At 39.6% G+C, this 24,213-nt stretch overlaps 1 protein-coding gene across 2 annotated transcripts in view; it reads right to left on the bottom strand.

Moving 5' to 3' along the window:
* Positions 1-2,688: 2,688 nt before the first annotated feature.
* The window catches only part of COL11A1 (collagen type XI alpha 1 chain), a 234,636-nt gene continuing 213,111 nt past the window's right edge, over positions 2,689-24,213 (bottom strand). For both annotated transcript variants that reach the window (XM_030573460.1, XM_030573461.1), the window contains exons 58-67: positions 14,609-14,662; positions 13,490-13,597; positions 12,791-12,844; positions 12,651-12,686; positions 12,470-12,523; positions 11,308-11,557; positions 8,681-8,793; positions 7,362-7,430; positions 6,426-6,659; positions 2,689-4,124 (exon numbers count right to left, since the gene is read on the bottom strand). In XM_030573460.1, the coding sequence (XP_030429320.1) occupies positions 3,978-4,124; positions 6,426-6,659; positions 7,362-7,430; positions 8,681-8,793; positions 11,308-11,557; positions 12,470-12,523; positions 12,651-12,686; positions 12,791-12,844; positions 13,490-13,597; positions 14,609-14,662 (1,119 nt within the window). In that variant the 3' untranslated portion in view covers positions 2,689-3,977. The remainder of the gene's footprint in view (positions 4,125-6,425; positions 6,660-7,361; positions 7,431-8,680; positions 8,794-11,307; positions 11,558-12,469; positions 12,524-12,650; positions 12,687-12,790; positions 12,845-13,489; positions 13,598-14,608; positions 14,663-24,213) is intronic.

Below are 24,213 nucleotides of genomic sequence, written 5' to 3'. Positions count from 1 at the left end.
ATACAGTAAATGTGCTGGACTGTTGACTGTGCTTGAAATCAATAGATGGTGGTTGCTCAAATCCCTTATGTTATTTAATATTTTCTGAAGAAAGACCCAGCATCACTGTTCTGCTCTTGCTGCTTTTTGCCATTTTGTTGGTACAAAGCCACTGTAAGCCCAACTGGGTTGAGCACTGGAGAACTCCTCCTAAGTGAAGTAGTAGTCTTGTGGCATAGGGGTACAGCAATGACACCTGTGCTCTCCCCTTTACTGTCCTCAGCAGAGAGGGTATGACAGGGGAAAATGGGACTTGGCCAAGATGCTGTATTTACTGCATTCCTGGCTGCTAGGAATCCCCTGTGGGCTATTGACACCTTCAGGCTGTTTTATTGAACAACAGGGACCAGGTAAGTCCAGGCAGGCCCAGGATTTTGAAGGCACAAAGACACCTGTAAGCCCTTGTGCTAAGTGTATTTCTATTGGGCCAAATATGGTTCAAAGAGTTTATAAGGATAGAAGAGGGTGAACATTTTTCTTTCAAGGAGAATTTCACCAATCACTATTTAAGTGATCAAATGAAGGCTAGTCCACAAGAAGCAGCAAATGCTTTTCTTTACAAGTTGTTGGAAAAAAATATACTGAAAAAGTATTAAAATCCAGATTTCCCTAATGTAATCAGAAGGAGAAGTGATGATAAAGGTTCCATCAAGTATTGTCTTTACAATATAGTTTGGCAAGTGATTAATTTCTCATTTTCTTGTTATCCGTTTAAAGCTTATTGGCACCATTTGTGACAGATGTTTTTGTGTTAAAATCATGAAGGAGTCTGAGTGATTATCCTTTCTGTGCCTAACGTTGTTCTGGAAATACCAGCTGAGTATGAGAGAGGCAATAATGTTAGTCGCTTGGGAGTATAATGGCTGATAATCAGAAAATTGAAAGGTAGCTTCGGTAGTAAGTACTTTCATAATACTTCATGAAATATTAACTGGGCATTACAGGATAAACAACAGGTCACTATCAGCCATTTTGATGAAAATGATCAAATGATGAACCGCAGAGAAACAGAAATATGTTTTCTGTAGAACAAGTGTGTTCCAATAAGTAGTCACAGATTCATTTATGGACTAGACAAACAAAAACAGGGCAACAGTACATGAGGGATAACATCCAGCAACCAAAAGAGAGAGAAGAAAGGGACACACTTGTTATTGCCCATGCACTTTTCCAGTTTTCCTGGTTGTGCATTTCATGGTGTCACCTTGGCCAGCTTTCTGAGTACTACAATGTCTCCTATTCATATACAAGTTTTGCCTGTTTGTAAAATTTGATGCCAGTACTTGAGGTAGCATGGGGAGGGTGGTGATTTGATGTAAAATCCAGAAGTCACTTAGCAGTGTAAGCCTCTTTATGATTACACAGATTGTTAATTCCTGGTCTGAAATTTATTGACCAGTTTTTGCTTATAGATTTGAGTAAAGATTTAATTTACATAATTTTTGAGATTTTTTTGTTTGTGGGTCTAGCATCTCTGGATGACACCTATGTCTTGATTTTATATCTAGCAACACTCACTTTCTACAGAGAATTAAGTGCAATTCAGGGTGCTACTAATGTGTCAATTTCTAGCCAAATTTTTTTCTGCTGGGCACAGTGTACTATGTACAGTGTTTAATAATGTTGAATCTTTGTACAGAGCATGTACAAATTTTGCTTCTGACATTTTCAAGAGTAAGTAATAAGGCACATGAATTCCCCATAGATGATTAGCATACCTAAGGGTAGAAATTCCTCTTCCTTGCTGCCTACACCATTTGAAATACCCAATATAGTTGGAGAGCAGCCTATTGTGCATTTTTTATTTTTCAGATTAGAGAGATGGAGTGTAGTTCAGTGGTTAGGGCACTAGCTTGGGTTGTGGGAGACCAAGGTTTGGTTTCTGTTCTGCCAAAGGTATTCTATGTGACCCTGGGCAATTCTCTTAGTTTCTGGGATCCTCAGTGCTCCATCTGTAAAATGGCGATAACAGCATTCCCCTGCCTCACAGCGGTTTGTGGGGATAAATACACTGAAGATCATGAGGTGCTCAGATGGCTAGGAGGACCATAAAAGACGGATAAAGGTTGTGAAAAAAACTTGAAACCACAATTTTGCAGTTAGTAGCACACAGGCAGACTGCTGTGACTACACAAAGCCCCATTGACTATAACAGGGCTCTATACAAGCTATAAATGGCAGGATTGGGGCCTTAGGTATTAACACCTCTGTTCATGATGCATTTGTAGTGCTCGCCTGTGTTTATAATGTTTTTTTTTTTTTTTCATTCTGGATTGTCTGGAAGCAGAATGTTCTTACACTACTGAAACTGATGTAATATTTCTTGTAACTTGAAGAAACAGAGTGACCAGTCCAGGTAGCCAAGACTTGATTTTATTAATAAAATTCGTATTTTCCCTCTTTGAGGTGACAGTTACAAACTTTGGTTCAAAAATAAAAGAAATTCTGAACAGCAAAAAGTTGACTTTTTAAATCTCACTTTTACATGTATAAAATATCAGTTGGAAATGAGGGAGTGGAATCAGGTACCAATTAATTTAACAATTTATATAAGAAATAGTAACAAACATATATTTTCAAGTCTTACATATATTACGAAAAATAATTACAAAAGGATTTGTGTTTTAAAGTTAAAATGTTATTTCTACTTCCAACTACCTGAAAAAAAATGTTTAGATGGAAGGCCAAACCAACCTTTTTGTGAGATTTGGATTGCAAATTGTAACAGTTTGGGTCAGAAAACAAGCTCTGTAGGCAGCAGTCCCCTCATATGTTGCTTTGCAACTAGGTAGAATCACATGACCTAGACATATTGTGTTCCTGGCCTTAAGTTGAAATAACAGAGAATTCATATTGATGGGATGGGCAAATAATATATGGGCTATCATGTGGAACTTAGTATCCAGTTCAGAAGCAAATAGTCATCACTGCTCACATAAAAGCTATGTAAACACTGCACAAATCCATAAATAGTTGTTTTGAATCAAGTTTTAATATTTATATGGTTTAAAGAAGCACAATGAAAACAAATTCAGATGAGATAAAAAAGATAACTATAACTACCAGTTACTTCACATAGACTTAAACAGATCTCTGCACATACTTTCTCTCCCTTTTTTCATACACATTTTCCCCACCCACAAATATAAACTTGCTTATTTTAGGTATATACAGGTATCTTAAGAAATCCTGGAATCTGAAAAGGAAAATAAAATGTCTGAGGTAATAGCACCATGGAATACAGCACCTCAGTGGGTGTGTTCGTTCTTAAAATTCATTATCACAAAGTAATATCAGCAAAGTGTCCTTTTGAGTTTCTTGCCAAAGATTTTCCAGTTTTGCCACCTGAAGCTTTGTTGGCGACTTCAAATAACAGAGCTTTTCAACATCAATATATACAAAGGGACTTTATTATTAATTGGAAAAATTAAACTGGATTCACTGGAAATTACAAATTTATTTTTCATAATACATACACAGTATTGACAAAAATGTTTTGCAATTATAAAATAAGAGCCGGATGCAATTCAGAGACACATGCAAGTTTTGGAAAGGGACACACAAATAACAGTATAGTACTGTACATAGAATAATTACAATTTATTAAACACACCTCCTTAGCACCTCTTTGTTGAAACAGAAGGAGCACCATGACATTCATGTGTTAAAGCACCAAGGAATCCAAAGGGAGTATTCATAAAGCTAGCCCTATGTTGTGTGTCTCTGCCACAGCCTCTTATGTCCCTCATGATTTGCCAAATAAGTTTAAGTCATGTGATTCTGGCCCTACAAGGGCAACGGATATTTCCTAGATAAGACATACATACCCAGCAAGACATTTTTTCTATGCCATCCTTAATCAAAACTTGCATGTGGCATGAAGTGGGTCGGTGGCACCTAGGCACAACTTGTTTGCTGATCTGCTCTTTGCCCTGTACTTAACCGAGGAAACAGACAGGACCAACTTCGAATCCAAATTTCTGGTTCTGATCACCAAAGTCATTAATCATCACATCAACAATAGGCACTTGGTCTATTTTAGGTGTACTGATTTCGATCACAGTCTTTGCATAGCCTTTTCTTGACTGTAAAAAAAAAAGGGGGGGTGCAAAACAAAATTAAAAATGGTTATAAATAAAAGCTGCAGTGTTACAGATCTTTCACAAGTTAACTTTACAATATAGATTGTAATTATAAATAACGGCCCCTCTCAATGTACTAACAGCAAAGAATCCTGTGGCACCTTATAGACTAACAAGACGTTTTAGAGCATGAGCGTTCGTGGGTGAGACATGCATCCGACGAAGTGGGTGCTCACCCACGAAACCTCATGCTCCAAAACGTCTGTTAGTCTATAAGGTGCCACAGGATTCTTTGCTGCTTTTACAGATCCAGACTAACACGGCTACCCCTCTGATACTTGCCTCCACGTACTGAACAGAATACACTAATGCCAGATGTTTCTAAGAAGATGTTTTTTCTTGAATTCTTTTCTGTTTTAAAATTAGTATTTTTATCTTCTAAAAAATGCAAATGTGAAACCACTGTTTTTGGAAAAGGGAAAGTGACTGAACAGCACAAAAATCTATGGGATAAAACAGAAAAATCCATTAGAGGTTTAAAGTTCCATGGAGAATTCTGAGTTTGCATATGTAGTAGCTGGAGAATCATGTTGTCAGGGGTTGTAGGGATTTTATCCTCATGAAGAAGCCAGTAATCCAATCTGGATGACAACTGAGACAATGTGAACTTCCAAGGAGAAAGGCTGTAACCTCGCTGCAAAGTGCTACAGCAGCTACCTGGAAATTCAAAATATCCAGGACTCTGACATGACTGCTAGATTGTGTACCTTTGTTTATTTTTTTTAAGAAAGTAGGCAAATCCTTTTAATTGTGGGGCAGATATCAGCTCCACCATTTCCTCTGCTATTTTACTGAGCCAAAGCAACATCTTGCTATCATCTGGAGTGAGCTTCTGTCATCTTACCCCCTCTTCCAACCCTAAATCTCAGAGAGACACTGAGAAAGCTGAGATAATGTCACAGCAGGCTATGATAAAAAGGGGATGTAGAATGTAGTGTTATCAGCCTAATAATGGCACTGCACCACCCCAAACCATTTCACTACCTCTCCCAAGAGTTCCACATATAGATGCCATGATAGCAGAAGCTATAAGGAAAAAAACCTAAAATAACTGGAAAGAGAGGTACATGTTGAAAAGAAGCAGTCATAGAATAGAACCCTATGGTACTCCATCATGAGCGACTGCACATAAACAAAACACTACTATTCATCTAAAGAAGAAAAGAACACAGCCAATTGAGTACCATTCTGTCTAACTCTGCCAGATTTCAAACCTGTGTGAACACCCCTGGGATATTGCATCAAAAACCAGTGACAGATGTAAAAGAATCCACAGTGAATGTGTTCTACATCCATTGCCAGGAAGAGATCACAGACCAACTACACTAGCAATGTCTTTGTATCACAACCTGGTCTAACACAAATGGAAAAGGTTGTTGGAAACCCAAGGACTCCAGGTATTGCCCCAAGCTATTTATCACAACCTTCTCAATAATTGTCTCTAAAAACAGAATTTTAGAGAGGATTCTTTGATCTCACAAAAACACAATGATGAGTCAGGTGTAAATGCATAGCTATGTAGCTATCTAAACAACAAATGGCAAAATATTAAGCGTTGAGATGTGGCTTCTGAGGCAAGAAGCTAACGACTGATACACTTGAATGGACTCAATACCTTGTTGGAGAGATGATCAGATAGCTGGTGTGTGTATGGAATATTCCTAGTGACACTATGGAAGCTGGGAGAAGAGTGGGCAGGATATAATCCATGCACTTTACGTCGTGTTGATTTCTGCTCTTCTTTCAGATAAGCAATGCACACATGTCAAACTATGCAATTTGTTCACAAGCTTTGGATCCACTGTGTATCTATGAATTACAGCTATCCAATGCACATTTTGGTGTATGCACTTTGCATTATGTATCTTTCCCTTTCATTAATTGGGTTAACATATACTAACTGTGCAATGCCTCCTTTCACTATACTTATTTTCTGCTGCTTTTCCCTTACATAACATTTAGAATAGCAAAATATCTACTTTCAGCACATTGGCACCAGCAGCAAGCATTCATTCCAAACTTTGCTTTGCTACTGCTTAATTTATGCTTAATATTTTTCTTGATATGAAATTTAGAGAACTGACTAATTTCATTATAGTTAAAATCTACTAAAATGGCAGAATATTAAAAATAAAATCTTCAGAGCCTTTCTCAGAAGGAAGACAGCATAAGAATGAACTAGTTTGACTACTAAGCCCACCTGTCATATTAAAGTAGAAAAGGATATTTTGAGCCTATACTTACTGAGCAGCCATCATAAAGAGCTTTGATGTAAGGATTGTTGTCATAAGACATCTCTTCATCATTTGATCCTAAGAACCTCAGTGCTTTGTCATAGCTGTCAGATGACCCATCATGCCAAGCTACTGACTGATGACAGTTGTAAGTGAAATTTTGTCTGGCAGAGGCACTCAGTAGTTTAAGGAATGTCATTTGAACCATATTAATGGAATTGCCTTCAACATCCACATAGGACAGCTGGAACATATAAGTAGGCACATGAACATCTGGTTGTTTTCTTCTCTTAAGTGCAAAAGCAGAAAATTACTGTTGACACAGAATCTCATTAACTGAACTTAATATAAAAAGCAGCCGATACATACTATATTGTCATTCTTAGATTTTAAAGCACAATCAAGCTATGAATTAGTAAAAAGGTTTTCGTTTTATAGCAGGAATTACGACAAACAACTATACATTTAGCTGCATCCTATTGCAGAATGCAGAGAATCATCTCCAAAATATTCTGTGACCTTGTAATAGCAAATTCTTCTGAGACATAGGTTCAGTTAACTGTAACTATATGTCTGTTACTGAGTATGCATAAATGATGCTGCAGCCTATCTTTAGTTACCTGGAATGGTGCCTGGGAATCAGCATCCAAGCTGTTTTGCAGAGGGTTAGTGGTGGTGCAAGGGCTGCCAGAATACAGCCATCCGCTCTGCAGTTAACTACTGGCTTTTTGCTACATTTGAAGCATGATAAGTAGGAAAGCACAGAGCAGGTTCCTCTTCTCCACTGTGCAAGAGGCCACTTAACTGTTCTTATGTTAAGGGGTGAAAAGGTTGAATCTGCATGAATTCCTTTTTGTATTATATAGTCAATATTACTTGGTGAACATTGATCATTGATAGTACATGCCTGGTTTGTGAATCACTATATGTTGAGATGATTACTTACCAGTTTGCCTCTCTTAAATTCACTAAACCAGGCTCCTGGATTCTCCTTTGGCCATGACGAAATTCTTACCTGTTGTAAGCAGAGGATGTGAGTATTTACAACATACGTTAGAAAAAAAAGTGCTTTTTCACATCAAAAACTGCAAAATAAATCTTCCTTCTGGGCTATCAACCTGCAGAGAGACGTCTACATTTGATTTATTTAATGCCCTAAAACTGGATACTTTGCTTAGATAGAGATAAAATACCTACAAATTAATTGCTTTAGACCAACTGAAGTGAATTAAAGATGTTAAAATAGTTTCTGTTCATAAGCTGTACAGAGCATGTAGCAGAGATACCTCAGACCAATTCAGATAAGTTATTGGCGTAAACTGCACCTGTTTGGATTCATTAGGATTTGCACTGGTCTGACTACATTGATTCATATCCCTTGTCTAAACAGGCTTTTAGAAAGCCACCTTCTTCATCGGTTGCACATTAGGCAACCATTTATACTTATGGGTGTGAAACACGACCAGTTCAAAATAGTAGTGTTTTTCAGCCACTTCGTACAGGTATAAATGATACCACCGGGGTGAGACAGTAGAGAATCAGACACTAAAGTTTATCTTTTAGGTATCAGATTGAACTTTATGTGTTCATTAGTAATGAGTAAATAGCTGTGTCACATCCTGGGCTGCAAGAGACATTTAGCTAGCAAGCAGGTGAGTAATAAAGTACATCTGAAAAAAGGGGGTAAAAAGTTTGTGTATCATTTTTATTTGTTAACTTTGTGTATCATTTCATTGCCTTACTCATGTTTAAGGCTAAGATTTAGTCATAGGTATCTTTAGTAAAAGTCATGGACAGGTCATGGGCAATAAACAAAAATTCACAGCCCTGTGACCTGTCCATGACTTGTACTATACACCTGACTGAATCTTTGGTGCTCTTAGGGGATGCAGGGGTGCAGCTGCTGCTCTGGAGGGCGGACTCTGGGGTGCCTGCTGATGCTGGGGGGCTCGAGGAGCTCCTGGGCACCTGTTGGTGCCTGGGGTTGGGGTGCTGCCCAGGACTGCTACTGGCCCTTGGATCAGTCACATCTGCCAGCTGCAGAAGTCCTGGAGGTTCTGGAAAGTAACTGAATCCGTGACTTGCATGACCTCCATAACAGACTCGCAGCCTTACTCATGTTTATGCAAATTAAATGTAATAATTAGCCTGTAATAAAAACAGATAAATGAAGACATGACAGTATAATTGTACTATTTAGTTCAATATTGCAACAACATGGCAGGAACTGTCAACAGTCGATCCAAAACACAGATTGGTACTTACTCCTTCAGATTTCTTATCTGGGTAGATGCAAGTTTCGCCACCCGCTGTGAAATTACAGTACACTTTGAAGGAGTCTCCAGAGCAGCCCTGATTAGGATCAATCCAATATTCACCTAAAACAAACAAGAGAGGATTTACTTAAGATAATTGATTTTGAAGTAATCTTTTATTGCCATCCAATGCTGCTCAAAAAGTTTTAGCGGTAAAGCTATAGTTGTTTCATCTTAAAGCTTGGGAAGGAAAAACAATTTTTTTGTTGTCTTTATTGCTCTTTTATGAAAGATAAAACCAGCCTCAGTCATTTTTTATTTTATTTTAGCTTGTATTTTATTTCAGGGTATGACTCCCTTTGATTGCTGAAAGACTTTAGTAAGTCGCTTGCAGAACTGGTGAATGGCACCGCAGGAAGCTGAAATCTGAGGCACAGCTCTGAGAGAGAGAACCCAGCGGAATGGAGAAAGCATGCTGTATGTGTCAGCCTCCTGTGACTTCAACATCCAGATCCCTTAGTTAAAGAAAAGTCAGAACCTAATATTTCAAAACACTGAAAGAAAAACAAGCAGAAGAAATGTTAAGGCTGCATCATAAAGGAGCAGTTCAAACCCTGGGCTGGATTGTGATGTTTAGGCACAACCCTGTGTTCAGGGTGGCGTGGAGCTGCATAGTCATAGAAGGGTGCATGTGAGAAATCCTAGGTATGCTGAAGCAGGGTGTCTGCTACTACACACTTCTGTGGAGTTTAGCTTATTTCTCCACCTCTGCTGGATGGTGCTGGGACTAGAGCCATTGCCCCTGCTTCTAACTCCTGAATTACGCATCTGCACTGGGAGCACTGGTGGAAACTGAGATAAGCCTCAGGTTCAGGCGTTTTACCACTATGCTGCCTAACCCTGAAGCTGCCGTGTAGTTGTCTCTGATGTTTCTAGATAGTAAAAGCACCATAACTGATGGCTGGTTAGACAATATAATGGAAAAGACACTTGAACTGGTCTGAGCCTTTTCTGCTCTACAGCTTCCACCCTTCTTACCACTGTTGGGAATGATAGGTCCTAGAAATGCTAATGTAGACAAGGTGCTGGGGTGAGTTCTATAGTCAGTCTCAAGACCATTCAAATGTCAGTCTCTAAGGTGACTGATAACAATCATTCTAATTATAATGGTGTTTTCTGTTATGTGGACTAATACAGAACAGCATACAGCAATGGTTCTCAGTCACAACCCTCCTAGACTAGGTGCCAGCCAAAGCGCAGGTTTCTGAAAGGCGTGCGTTACCAGTCCTTTCAGTAATACTGTCTCCTGAATGTAAAGTATGGAACATAAAGCTGTATGTATGGTATTTGTGATAATAGCTACAGGTTATATATAAGCCTTCTTTGTTCAGACTCTCTTTATTTAAAATAGGCAGTCCTGACAGCTAGCCTCCTACTCCCAAGAGCTTTGTAAAGAAATGAATGTTTTCACTTTTATTTTAACCAAATTAAACCTTCACTCATATTAAAACAAAAGCTCCAAATAATAGATAAATACTGGCAAGTGAACAAGTCAGAGACTTTCTATAAAAGATAGTTATTATAATGGAAGTACTGAATTGCAATATATGTACTTTTCATACAGTACATTCACTACTTAACTGTTCCTCAAGGCAACCATCTGTTTTTATCTGTCTAGAGTGAAAACAATAAGTATTATTAAATTGTCAAAATGTACTTTTGCTCTCATTTTAAAATGTGAAAAAGTTACTTTGAACGGGGTGAAATATTCATTACAATAAAAGAAATATAAAAGAGCTGTGTGAAAGTTGGCCTTCATTTAAAGCTTACCAGAGAGAAAGTGCAGTTTAAATATATAAATAAACAAAAATAAACAAAGCTATTTCTCTGAAACACTGCCTAATTTATGACTCTGCATTTTATTTAACTTTAACACCAGAAAGTACTTGTCTTAATATTGCCATATGATCTTGAATATGTCCCTACATTTCACAAAAACCTCAGTCTTTTTTGCTCAATGTCTTTTTAGGATGAAAGAATTATGAAGGAATTTATTGTGAGCAGTATTCAGTAATGTTTTGTATAATTCTCTGATCATTTTTTGAAAATTCTGGACTAATATTTGTAGTATCTAATACAAACCTGCATCCAGCAACTCACCCCCAGATTTAAAACAGTTATATCTTTGGGGTGAAATCTTGGCATCATTGTTGCTAAGCTCCTGTTGACTTCAATGGCACAAGGACTTCACCCTTTGTTTTTTGGGAAAAGGTGGTTTTGTAAAATGCAAAGTCTACCTTTCTAAATAAACATTTAAACTTTTATTTCTCTTCTTGCTAATACGCTTTTTTTTTTGGTAAAGCAATTTGTAAAAGCTTTACATCTAAAACCAGACTGGCTGTACTGCATAGGTAATGAACTCTTGCTTTACAGCCACAGAATTTCTATAGTTGAAATTAAATTCACCATGTTTATAAATGGCTTTTTTTCCCCCCGCAATAATGGATTTAATGAACATTTTCTTAGCCTTTCTTTAGAGACTATATTAACTATATAACTAGAATTAATAAGCTGACAATATACTTCAGTAAATCATAACCTCAGCCCATTTGCTCTTGTCATGTAATATTAACATACCGTCTGGGAAGTCTGGGTGGCAGAGTTGTAGATCTTTGCAAGTTCGGGCTGGGTTGTTCTGAGTGCCCATTGGATATTTCATATGTTCAATATCTTGCTTCAGAGAATTGAGTGAACCAAATATTTCCTCCATGCCATCAGAATAATCCAGGATGTTATCAGCTGCATCAGCCAGCATGTAATCCGGAGATCTTCTTGTCTTTTTGGGTGACTGGATTGGCAAAGGCTGGATAACTTCCCCAGGAGGACCCTGTAAATTACATCACATACTTTGGTTGCCTTTTAATTTTATTTTCTAGCTGCATAAATAGATTGATAGATGGAAATCCTGGCTGGAGGTCATTTGAATGGTCTGTCTTCTTTTTTATTTTATTTATTTTTCTCGAATTTCCTTTGGTTTGGTCAAGGCTTGATTACAGAGAGAGACAGAGATTCTTCCTGGTCCTTATATGGGAGCAGAGCAGGGGGAATGCCATATGGAGCAAAATCACAGTCCACATGCTCAGAAAAATGTAGGGACTGCATTATCCCTGCTCCCCAGAGGGCCCACAATGCCCCAAAGGGGGCAGGCAAGAGGTAGGCCTGGGCTTCACCCCCAGTGTCCATCACCACACTGCCTAGCAGAGCCAATCAGCCACTTGGGGAAGAGTAAGTTGCCCCCAAATGGGGTGCAGTTCTGGGGTTACTTGCCCCAGTGCACCTGAGAAACAACCTGAGACAGACAGTCTCTTAGTATGCTCACACTGGAATGAAACCAAAAATATTTGAAATTTCCAGAGAATCAAAATTCCTCCATCAATTGCATTTCAGATTGAGAAAATGTTTCATTTCAATTGTGACTTTTTTTTTGCATTTTATATTTTATAAAATCAAAAAATGGAAAATCAAAATGTTATGTTCTGAAAAAGGAAAAGTGTTTCCTTTTTTCCCCCCAAATTTTTGTTTCAGAATGAATTTTGTCAGAAGCATCATGTTTCTGTGAAATTTTTTGCATTTATGGACTGGAATTTTCCAACAGAAAAGCATTCGGTTTGAAATATTTCCAGCCAGCTCTAATATTTCCCTTTTCTGCAATTTTCCAAAGTCCTACATGCGGGCATTATAAAATAGGATCATTTGGACCATTAACTGAATGCATTGTCAAATACATGATTTTACTTACGGGAGGACCTGGGGGGCCAGGTAAACCACCATCACCCTTTTGACCACCAGGACCCTGCAAATCAGTGAAAGAAACGCTATGTTAGCAGTCTTGGAAAAACAAAACAGCAGATTTTTTTTTTTTAAGAAAACCACCAACCCCAAGGGAAAATGCAGAACGAGTGTGGAGAGGAGTTACTTACAGTGGATCCTTTGGAACCCTTAGGACCTTGAGGACCCTAGGGGACAATGGACACAGTTACATTGAGTTGTACGCAAACTAAGATGGGAATATTTTGAACTGAACAATATTTGGCAAGACGCTTTGGATGTAATTACTTACAGGTAAACCAGGAGGGCCAGGGGGGCCGAGTGGACCAGCAGGACCGGGAATGCCCTAAAGAAGAATGAGCAGAAACTACATTATTCTATTTGCATTGTTTCTGCTACACTGATCAATGGTGACGGGCACTAAGATGACTAGTTAAGTACACCTACAGAGTAGTTCTACACAGGGTTTGAGTCAGCTTAATGATCTAGACCCTGTTTTATTATTAACATGACATGCCAATTTGAGTTGTTTTTGTTCCTCTAGTCCTCCAAAGTTCATAAGCCAGTACCCCATCCACTCCCAAATCCTCCTTAAGGTTCACTTTTGACATCATGCACATAGAATGCTGCTAGTTGATAAAAGCTAGGCAGATGATGAGCTACATTGTGAGCACAGCTAGTGTATGTGAAAATGTTGAACAAATTGTTGTGACCATGTCCTTTACCAATTTGTTTGTTTCATCCATCTATTGAGTCTTGTCCATAAGCTACATTCTGAGTTTTTTAGCTTTTTGACACATTTGTACAGCACCTAACACAATGGGACCTTGATTCCTGAATGGGGATTCCAGGTGCTACTGCAATTTAAATGCTACTCAATTATACAAGATCTGTGCAAATGGTTGAGAATTTGAATTCTCTTCTTCTTGACTTGGCAGAGAGGATAAGCTTGTACAGAACTTAAATGGAAACAAAAGTGTGTTTTACTAACTGTATCGCCCTTGGCTCCAAGAGCTCCTTGTGGACCTGGAAGACCCCTGTCACCCTTTTCACCCTGTTCTCCTGGAGGTCCAATCAGACCAATCAGACCGGGATGTCCCTAGAAAAGAGGCAGAGAAAAATAAGATTGAAGGTCAATGTATATAACTATGAATACATGTAAATTAAATGAGAAATATACATTGATAGTTTAGGGTATTGAAAAGTCATCACTGAACGTATTTACAGAGAAATCCTAAAAACCCTAAAAACAGTAGGCACACAATTATTCTACAGGTACATGCATTTGCAGACATTTATGATCAGAGATTACCTGCAGAGTTAACCAGTTATTTCATGAAAAATAAATCTGTGAGTGCTACATAGTAGCTACTTACTGAAGCCAGTGAAGAAATAACAGTTCCTATCAGTACAGGCGTCACACCCTCGTCAGTATTTAAATGCTCCAAACACATTTGTAAGTAGAGTTGTAAACCACCTCAGTATGAAATAAACATTTTTTAAATACCTGATCCAAGTATGTAAATGTATGGACTTCACACCAAACAATGTCCCTTTCTACCTACAGTTCCTCTTGCCCTGATAGCTCAATGGGATTTCAGTGCCTATTTCTCTTAGGATCCTTTGACAAGCACATCCTATATCTTTAAAGTCATTACTCCTATTACTTCACACTAAAGACATACACAATTGTTCTATATTTATATTTTGTGGCTTTTTATATATAAAAAAGCTAATATGTCTTATTTCCAATTATGAAACTATATGCTTTTCCCCTATGGATTTCTGTGGGCTCTTAATAACAGAGAAAAGCCAGAGTAATTAAATTTACCTTCCAGGCAATGATTTTTCCTTTCTATCTGAATGCTCCTGGGATGGGCAGATGTGGTCTACCATTTCATTATTTTTTATTATTATTATTATTATGGCAGTGGAGAGTTGATTGATGGGTGCCATGGACCTTTCGTGTCACTATGACATCTTTTATACAACAGAAGTACATTGTTGTTTTTTGTCTTATACACTCAGGCAACACTTGGCTTTTAGACTGATGCCATAATTATGGAATCTTTCTCAAACTGAAGACACAAAGTGAGAAATTTCCACCTACCTTCTCACCCTTGGAACCTGGATCCCCCTTCAGTCCAGGCAAGCCAGGTGGACCCTAAATAGGTCAATGGAAATAATGTTAAACACAAGTTTTAAATGACATGGCAGGATGCACTCATAATATTTATGTGAAATAATAAAAGTACTGTAAGTTCATATACGATGGCATTCAATGGCTGATGACGGGCTGGGTGTACAACTTAGGGCACAAGATAATCTATAAGTGTATGCTTAAAAGAAACATTTCTGATTCATTGCACTAATAGAATAGCTGATTTTGACAAGACTAGGAAGTGGAAGCAAGGGCCTGTGTGACTGGAAATTTATGAGGAAAGAGCTCTTTAAAGGTCAATTAAAAGTCTTCACATGGCACTGGAAATACCCAATGAAGCATGTGAAAGTTAATCAAATTTTCTTATCTATGTTTTGTTGATTTTATTACAGTACTTTTGGTTGTGGGCACATTACATGCTTTTCATTACTTCATCAATCATGCTTGTTCTTTATTATCCCTATCCTGTTCTAATACAGTGGTAAAGAGACCTCTTAATTCACTTAAGTTGGTAGTGAGGATCAGTAATGTCTGGCACATTGTTAATCAGGTGTCTTATATTAATTTCCCCCTATTTTGTTATTGGTTTGAGAGCCACTCCTTATTTCAGTCCAAGGTTAGGGTATTATCTTGGCAATATGGAGCTCAGGGTTTAATTCCCTGCTCAGTCACAGACTTCCTGTATGACCTTGGGCAAGTTGCTTAGACCCAGGTTTTTAAAGGTACTTAGGCCTTGCTTTGCTTAGCACTGCCACTTTTGAAAATGAGACTTGGCTGTCTAAGTCATTTAGGGCCAATTTTTAAAGGTACTTAGACACCTAAGTTCCACTGATTGCAATGGGAGTTAGACACCTCAATACCTTCAGAATTTTGTCCCTTAGGCCTTGCAATACGAGCAGAGCAATGTCAAAATACCTTTAAAAATATGGGCCTTAGTTTCTCTGTGCCTCAATTTCCCAAGTGTAGAATGGGGATTATAGCCCTTCCCTACCTCACAAGGTGCCATGAGGATAACACATTAAAGACTATGAGGCACTTAGACACTATAGTGATGGGGGCCATATAAGTACCTAAAATAAATATTTTTTCTCTTAAAACAATGCCAACAATCATGTATACAGCAACACAACAGTAGATGGTGCTTTCTAAAAGAGTCAGACACACTCTTTGCCACAATTTTGGTCTGTAATTGGTCCTTGGGAAGCAATGCTAATGCTGCTTCTGTCAGCTCTTGACAGGGTGCTTAAAAAATAAAAGCTGCACAAAAGTATGAAGCACTATTTTATCCAGTTAGAATTCATGCACCACTGGACACCAGTGGGGAAACGTAGGGCCTGACTCTTCAAATTTGGTCATGTGAGTGGTCATTTTTCATATAAGTAATCCAATGGAAGTCAATGGCACTACTTGCCTAAGATTTGCAGGATTGTGCCCTTACTTGGCACTGTGTAGGGAGATGTATTATTAAATTACAAGCATTCATAAACTAACAAGAACCACTACTCAGGTTTTATGAACCTGTATATGGTGATTGTCAGCTCTACTGTAAATTTTGCCCAAGCTGCCATGCTGCCAGATTCAGCCATCATGATAGCAGTGTGCATAGATTCAACAATGGCTTACAGAATATCCCATAAGAATTGGACTGGACAAAATGTTCTCAAAACACTAATTTCTCAGAGATTTAGAAGGGAACTGCCTTCCAAATGGCATCAGTTTGAATTTACCAAATTTGTTTTGGTATTCTACAGTATGCATCTTTTAAAAAGTTTTTGGGAAAGCCTACGTATGACAACAATGATATTATAAAATACTCTATTGCCAGTCCCATAGTTTTTCTGAATCACTCATGCCTGTGACTCTGTGAAACTGTGATTCACACTAACCTTGTAAACAAATGCAATTAGAATGAGGAGTTAAAATGGGAGCTTTTAAAAAAATAACATCACAGTGACCACATTAGCACTATGTGTTTAATGTTGACACGAGCTGAAATGCAATTTCTTTCGATGCAATGTAAATATATTTCAAATTATAATACCTAGAGGAGACTGTTACATTTTTATTGACAATTTAAAAATCTTAATCTAATAAGGTTCCATATTCTTAAATCTATCTCTACAGTATAATGATTATAAAAGATGCTCTTGTGGCACATTTTGAATCAACTTTTTTATTTGCAGGTTTTTTTTTTAAAAAGTAGACCTGGGAGACGCCTACTTAAGCACAGCCCATAACATAAGAAACCACAAACACATACAATAACATGAGAGATTAAGAGGTTTGAATGGACATAATCTCATTATCTGGTAGTTAAGCTTACTGCTATCAGAATCAGTTTTAAAAGAGACTAGACAGAACCCACAGAAGTATGTGGTGCTCAATATCTAATTTAGAAATGGAACATCTGAAACGTCTACAAATTGACACTGGCAGGAGTCATTCCCAGGATTCCTGAGATGGAAAGTAGGGTACCATGATGTGAGATCTGAAGACAGGAAAGTAAAAGTGGAAGTGGGGAGCTAGAGGACTCTATAGGAGTTGGAAAATACCTTCCCAAGAGTACAAAATGGAAAATCCTGAAACTGTCATTCCCACTGCATAAAGAGCTTCTGACTTCACATCCTCTGCTCTGGGTGTAAACCAGTCTTCCCTAATTTTCATTTGTGAGTGAGTTTAGAACTCCCAAATGCGTGTTTGCTTGAGGCAGATATAGTGGGCCACATTTTGTTCTGACTTAATGGAGGTTGCACTGAAGGAGGTAGTGAGATAGTAAATCAGGGCAGAATTTGGCCTAATATGCAAGCTTCCTCATGTTGTTCAGTCAATGCACTTCTTTTTGCTCTTCCAGGTCTGGGTTATTTTGGAGAAGAGGTTGTAAATCACGTCAAATTGATGATTTTGTAATGTCTTCCAATGAGGGCGAAGTGCTCCTTTTTCTTGTGGCCTAAGAAAGACCTGGCCTTGGCTTCTAGATTTCTGTGTGGCCCTGCACCTAGCCAAAACATGAGAAAGGGGGAGGTTCAGAGTTCCAGAGCTTGAATTCTGTCAAGGGGAAAAAACAGGAACAAGACAGGGATCTTAATCACTCTCAGCTCCATAGGACATCCACTCAGAAGTGTTTACAGTTCAAGGCTCAGCCGAACTGCACGTGGTAGAATACGCCACCCTGTTTTTTTAGGAGGATCCAGTGTTAGATGATGCTAAAAGAAATCTGCCAAAGGGCTCCACTGGTGTTGTGCTGACTGGGAGGCAGGATAAAATTGCAGGAAGCCATAAGGCCTGGGGATCCACACCAATATCACTGAGCTTCTACAGATCCCCCAGAAGTACACAGGGTTTGGAGCACTTTGAACTCCTTGCTTATTTCAGCTCTGACACAACCAAAGGTTGATCTTGTGAGCACTCCTCAAAACCGATGGAAGAATTTGGAATGAACTTCATGATAGGCCACTCTCATCATTTTCCTTTCTCCTTCTGCCTCCTTGAGAGTTGTTCTGTTAACTTGAACAAGGACATAAGGGAATTCTATTAAGATATTAATCTTGTAATAATTACAACAAATGTGTTTACTTTTTTAAAAGCTGGAAAGATGAGAGCAGATCTGTATGTTTGGAAGAACCCTTCGCTTACAAACTTGATAATCTCTTGCTATTTGTATGAGGAATAATTCTGATTTTGTTTAAATTGTACAGAATACAGTGAAAATCCAAGTGATGCAGGGCATATGCACATGTAGTGGAGGCATTAATTTCTGAGCCATTAATCTCTCATTGCACATGTGTACATTGGGGAGGGGAGGTGCTAAATTGATCCAGTATCTCATCACTACCAGTCTCCTGCTGGCAGGGGCATACATGAAATTATGATATGGATAGCAGTCATAAGTGACACATTCAATGTGGCACAGATTCAGAAGTGCCACAACTCTTCATGTACAAAATTTTATTCAATGTGTACCTTTTCCATTTCTACTTCAGGATATCAGTCGATACAAAAGACTAGGCAAATACATAATTCTTGAACAAAAAGGGAAAAGGAAAACAGGGCTGATATGTTTTTAAGCTTCTGGAATATAGAATCAAACATTTTCACCTGCAGCGTGTTGTACTCTGCTGCATATCTACTTTGGCATGCTTCTCACAACTGCAGTCCATTGGGAACGCAACCTAAACTCAGCAACTGCTGTCTCTGAACTTTATTTCAGATGTGAACCAAAGTTTAATATGCTGCTATGTAAATATAATGATTTACTAGAGCTAGCTAATCAACAGGCAATCTTGAATTCTTATTTTCAGTGGTATATAACTCATTAATATACGTCGCTTCTGATTGAAATCGGGCATTTAAAATAGCCTCAGGACAGGTCTTTTAACCATACATTTTATTTTAAATCCCCTGGGACATTTTTGCTACTTAAATGTGAAAAAGGATGTTTAATGACTAGTAAATTTTTGTTTTAGAAGAAGAAAGATGGTTCTTTGATTAAGGCACAGACTCTGGGTTCAGTTCCTGACTCATCCACAGATTTCTTGTCTGATCTTGAGCAAGTCACTTAATCTCTGTGCATCAATTCTCCCTCTGCACAAGGGGGATAGTAATAGTGTCTTTCTCCCACTCTTTGTCTTGTCTATTTAGATTGTAATCTCTTCAGGAAGGAGCTGTCTTTTCTTTTTGTGTAGTGTCAAGACCCTGATCTTGCTTGGCGCCTCTAGTGATACTTTTCACTGGTGACACAGGTTTCAGAGTGGTAACCGTGTTAGTCTGTATCAGCAAAAACAATGAGGAGTCCTTGGGTTACCTTAGAGACTAAATTATTTTTATTAATTTATTAATACAATTTATTATTAAAATTTATTAATTTTCCCTCTGTTGATACTCACACCTTCTTCTCAACTGTTGAGAATAGGCCACTTCCACCTTGACTGAATTGGCCTCGGTAGCACTGACCCCCCACACTTGGTAAGGCAACTCTCATCTTTTCATGTGCTGTAATACATATACTGCTTACTGTATTTTTCACTCCTGTATCTAATGAAATAGGTTTTAGCCCATGAAAGCTTATGTCCAGATAAATTTTAGTCTCTAAGGTGCCACAAGGACTCCTTGGTTTTTTTTTAGTGATACTGTAATACAAATTATATATCGATTGAGAGACGTTACATCACAGTTCATTGGGAGAAACAATTCCAGCCCTGAGAAAAGTATAAATACATGTTCTGAAGCTCTTTCTTATTTATAAGGTAAAATCATGGGTTTTGAACATTTGCAAAAATCTATGTTAGTCAGCCAGAATGTGCCCATAAAATGTTCCAATCAATGAAAAAAAAATCTACTCTTCTTGTTAAGATACACACAAGAAAGTGAAAAGGTGTTTCAGAGGTGAAAGTCCTAGCAAGGACTAATTCAGGAAGTATTTTACTTTAGATGATGAATTGCACATATTCTCAGCCACATTTGTAAAAGCTGTGAGAACCTGATGATAAGCTCTGCAGCTGTTATAGCTAAAACCCAACCCTCAGTACCTGGCTTCAGAAGTGAGGGGGAAGTAGGGCAGGAATCCTCTTCACAAAGGATGTGTGGAACATCTGTATAGTTAATCTGCAAAAGCTACTTCAGTCCTAGGGTCTATGCAGGGGTACTTATTCCTGCCAGGCCATGAGAGGAGGGGAAGATACAGGGAAATGCCTTCTGCCTTCTGACCATCATCCAGCCTTCTCACTTACGCATGGCTGAACCACACCACTTCTGCAGTAAAAGAAGGGACTGAATTTGCCCCTTGCGGCACCAGCATCTTGATGTGATGTGGTTGCATTATTGTGCACATCAGCAGCAGTTAAAACTTCCAGCCATAAAAGAAACAATTGCTTTTATTTAATGTGTGACAGCAGTAGGACATACCCTTGTATGTCATTTGAGAACTTGACACTTGCTCTTTCATTTCACTCAACCATGACTGTGTCCATGTTCTATGTCAAAGTCTTCATCCCTAACGTGTCATTCTGGAAATGTATTAAACACCTTCTGTTCAGCATCAGAATATGTATTACCTCCTCCTGACGGCTGAGCAGCATCACCTCAGAGGCAGACCTTCTAGAACTTCCTCATGACTAAAAGCCTTCCAATCTTCCAGTCTGCCCACGGCCATTTTCTCTCTTGAAACCCACCAACTTTCTCTCTTCCCACCTTACAGACAGAGCTGTAACTAGCTATTTTTGCGCCTGAGACAAGAATATAAAATTGCACCCTCCCTACTCCATATAATTTCATAGTAGTTACTTCGTAAAAAAGAAAAGAAAAATATGTAAATAACAATAATAATAATAATAATAATAGAACATTTATTTATTTTAATCATAAGATCCGTGTACAAAATCAACTAAATATATATAAGGTGTGCATCATAGTGCATCATGAACTGTGGGGGTTGGGGCTCCCAGCCTGGCGCAGGGGTCAGGGCCAGGGCTCGCCTTGCAGCCGCACACTGGGGTCAGGGTCAGGGCTCACAGCCCGGCGCAGGGGTCGGGGCTCACAGCCCAGGGTCAGGGCTTGCAGCCGCACACTGGGTTTGGGACATGCAGTCGCGCACTGGGGTCGGGGTCAGGGCTCGCAGCCGCACACTGGGGTCGGGGTTAGGGCTCACAGCCACGCACTGGGGTCGGGGTTAGGGCTCACAGCCACGCACTGGGGTTGGAATTCGCAGCTGTGCACTGGGGTCGGGGTCAGGGCTTGCAGCCGCACGCTGGGGTTGGAGTTGGGGCTCACAGCCGCACACCGGGGTTGAGGCTCACAGCCCGGGGTCAGGATTCACAGCCGCACACTGGGGTCGGGGCTCACAGTCCGGCGCAGGGATTGGAGTCTGGGCTTGCAGCCATGCGCCGGGGTCAGGGCTCACAGTCCAGCACAGGGGTTGGGCTCGCAGCCCGGCGCAGAGGTCGGGGTCAGGGCCAGGGCTCGTAGCCTGGGGTCAGGGCTCACAGCCTGGCATAGGGGTTGGGGTCGGGGCTCACAGTCCGGCGCAGGGGTTGGGGCTCACAGCCTGGCGCAGGGGTTCGGGTCGGGGCTCACAGCCACGCAGTAGGGTTGAGGTCAGGGCTCACAGCCATGTGCCTGGGTCAGGGCTCACAAGTCTAGCACAGGGGTCGGGACTCGCAGTCCGGCACAGGGGTTGGGGCTCACAGCCCGGTGCAGGGGTCGGAGTCAGGGTGAGGGCTCGCAGCCACGCACTAGGGTTGGGGCTCGCAGCCGCATGTCCCTATTGGCGTCAGAGTTCACAGCCTGGCACAGGGGTCGGGGCTCATAGCCCCACAGCTCCACATAGGGGTCGGGGCTCGCAGCTATGTGTCGCGATCGGTGCTCACGGCCTGGCACAGGGGTCGGGGCCCGCTACCCGCCACATAACCAGGTCACAACCCCCAGTTTGAGAACCAATGCTTTATAGTTACTGTAGGGTATATTCTATTTATTTTCTATTTACATTGCACATTCGTCATGACACTATGTGCATATTATGTGATTATAATTTTTCATAAACTGTAAGAATTTAAAACTTAATTCGTCTTTTTCTGCGCCCCTCAGTTTTGCGCGCCCGAGGCAAGTGCCTCACTCACCTCGCCCTTGCTCCGGCACTGCTTGCAGATGTCTGTACGCATCCTCAGAGGGTTTAATAACAAATCAAATTCTTTATAGGACTGCAGACTGGGCTAATACAATGTATCTAGTCAATCCAGACGAATCTCAACTCAACTATTTTGGCAAGCGAGAGACCTGAGACCTCTCTAATAGCCGGATCGCCTTTGCTTAGCTGCAGAGACCCGGACCATCTGGCCAGGTATTGTAGATTTAAAATTTAGATTTGTAGATTTATAATACAAGGCTGGATTGAGAACAGCAACAACTTGCTGTTCATCATATTAGTTTTTCTATTCATTAGGAAGGACTTATTAAGAAAATTATGCCACTACTTCTACTGACTACTAGGACTTCTATGTGCTTCCTTTCCTTTGGCCTTCTTTATTAATGTGCAGTAATATTAATTTGGCCATTGAACCATTTTTAAGAGATAAAGGAGTATTAAATACCACTCAGCAGCAGACAATTTCCTGGGGTTGTGGTGATTGGGCTGAGTATGAATTAATTTGTGGAGTATTAGTTCCTTGCTTTGCAGCCATATCAATATTATAGTCACAAACCATAGTTTGATGACTAATAAACTGCCCTGAAGTAACAATAAAACAGAAAGCATATTCTGAGACTTAGCTAAAGAGTTAACACAACAATTCATCATGAAAAACAACTTTGCAGCGGGCTACAAAGACCTATAGGTTTTCCCCAATAATGCACTGCGCAGGAGTGCACTTCTGCTAGTTTCTTTCATGAGCAGCTGTTTATATAATAGGTGATGATTCCAAATTATCTTTCCATTTAATCTTAAATGCTTGGGGAGTAATAAGGACAAATATTATAGTAACCCCCAAAATAGATCTGAGGCTGTATAAGGGCAGGATAAAGTAGAATAGTAATGTAACAGCTCAGAGTCCAAATGAAGAAGAAAATGAGAAAATAAACCATGTAACAACATGCAGGTTGCTGTGCAGTATAAAAATGAAGACTTGATGAGCTGCACTGAGTAGTTTCTAAGGATGACATCCCTCATCTGTGACCTCTTTGAGACAGCTTTTTAGGATGAGATTTTAAAGGGCCCTACAGGACTTTGGTGTCCAAAACCCATTGACTTTCAATAGGCATTAGGTGCCTAATTCCCTCAAGCCTCTTTGAAAACCTCAGCCATAAACTATTTCTTGGGCAAGGAATAGTGAATTAAAGATGGAGTATGGCTCTGCCTTGCTAGGAAACCCTCTGATACTGAATTGTCTTGCATTTCAGTGATTAGTTAGACGCTCTAGTCTTTTGCACCAGAAATTACATGTAACTACATGACCTCTATTACCAGCAAAGGCTGCACTGAAATCACTAGTGCCAAGGAAATGTTCTTTTACCAGGATTATTTTTTTCTGTGTGGTTTCTGCTGTTATGAAGGCCATAAGGCCTTACATTCATTAGTGCTTGTTTGGAGACAAACACATTTTTTGATAGTATACATTGTTGCACTTGTATATGTTGGTTTTTATTCTAATATTGGCCAGAGGACCAGTCTTATGCCAATGTAACTCCACTGATTCCAGTGCAGTTGCTATGTTCTATAACTGGATAAAGCAGTTGTAAAGCAGGCACTCAATATTTTCAAACACAGAAGGATAAAAACCTTGTAACCACCGATTTGTACTATCAGTTTCCCCGGAATGTATACGGGGACCTTAACTGTACATTTTTAAGGATTTTTCTTCTTTGGGTATGTCTACACTACCCGCCAGATCAATCCAGCGGGGGTCGATTTATTGCATCTAGTCTAGACATGAAAAATCAATCCCTGAGCACTCTCTCATCAACTCCTGTACTCTACCGTCGCGAGAGGCACAGGCAGAGTCAACGGGGGAGTGACAGCAGGCAACTCACCACAGTGAAGACACCGCAGTGAGTAGGACTAAGTATGT

The sequence above is a fragment of the Gopherus evgoodei genome, chromosome 8 (genome assembly GCF_007399415.2).
Source record: "Gopherus evgoodei ecotype Sinaloan lineage chromosome 8, rGopEvg1_v1.p, whole genome shotgun sequence".
NCBI lineage: Eukaryota > Metazoa > Chordata > Testudines > Testudinidae > Gopherus > Gopherus evgoodei.
This window is presented reverse-complemented; position numbering and strand designations above follow the sequence as displayed.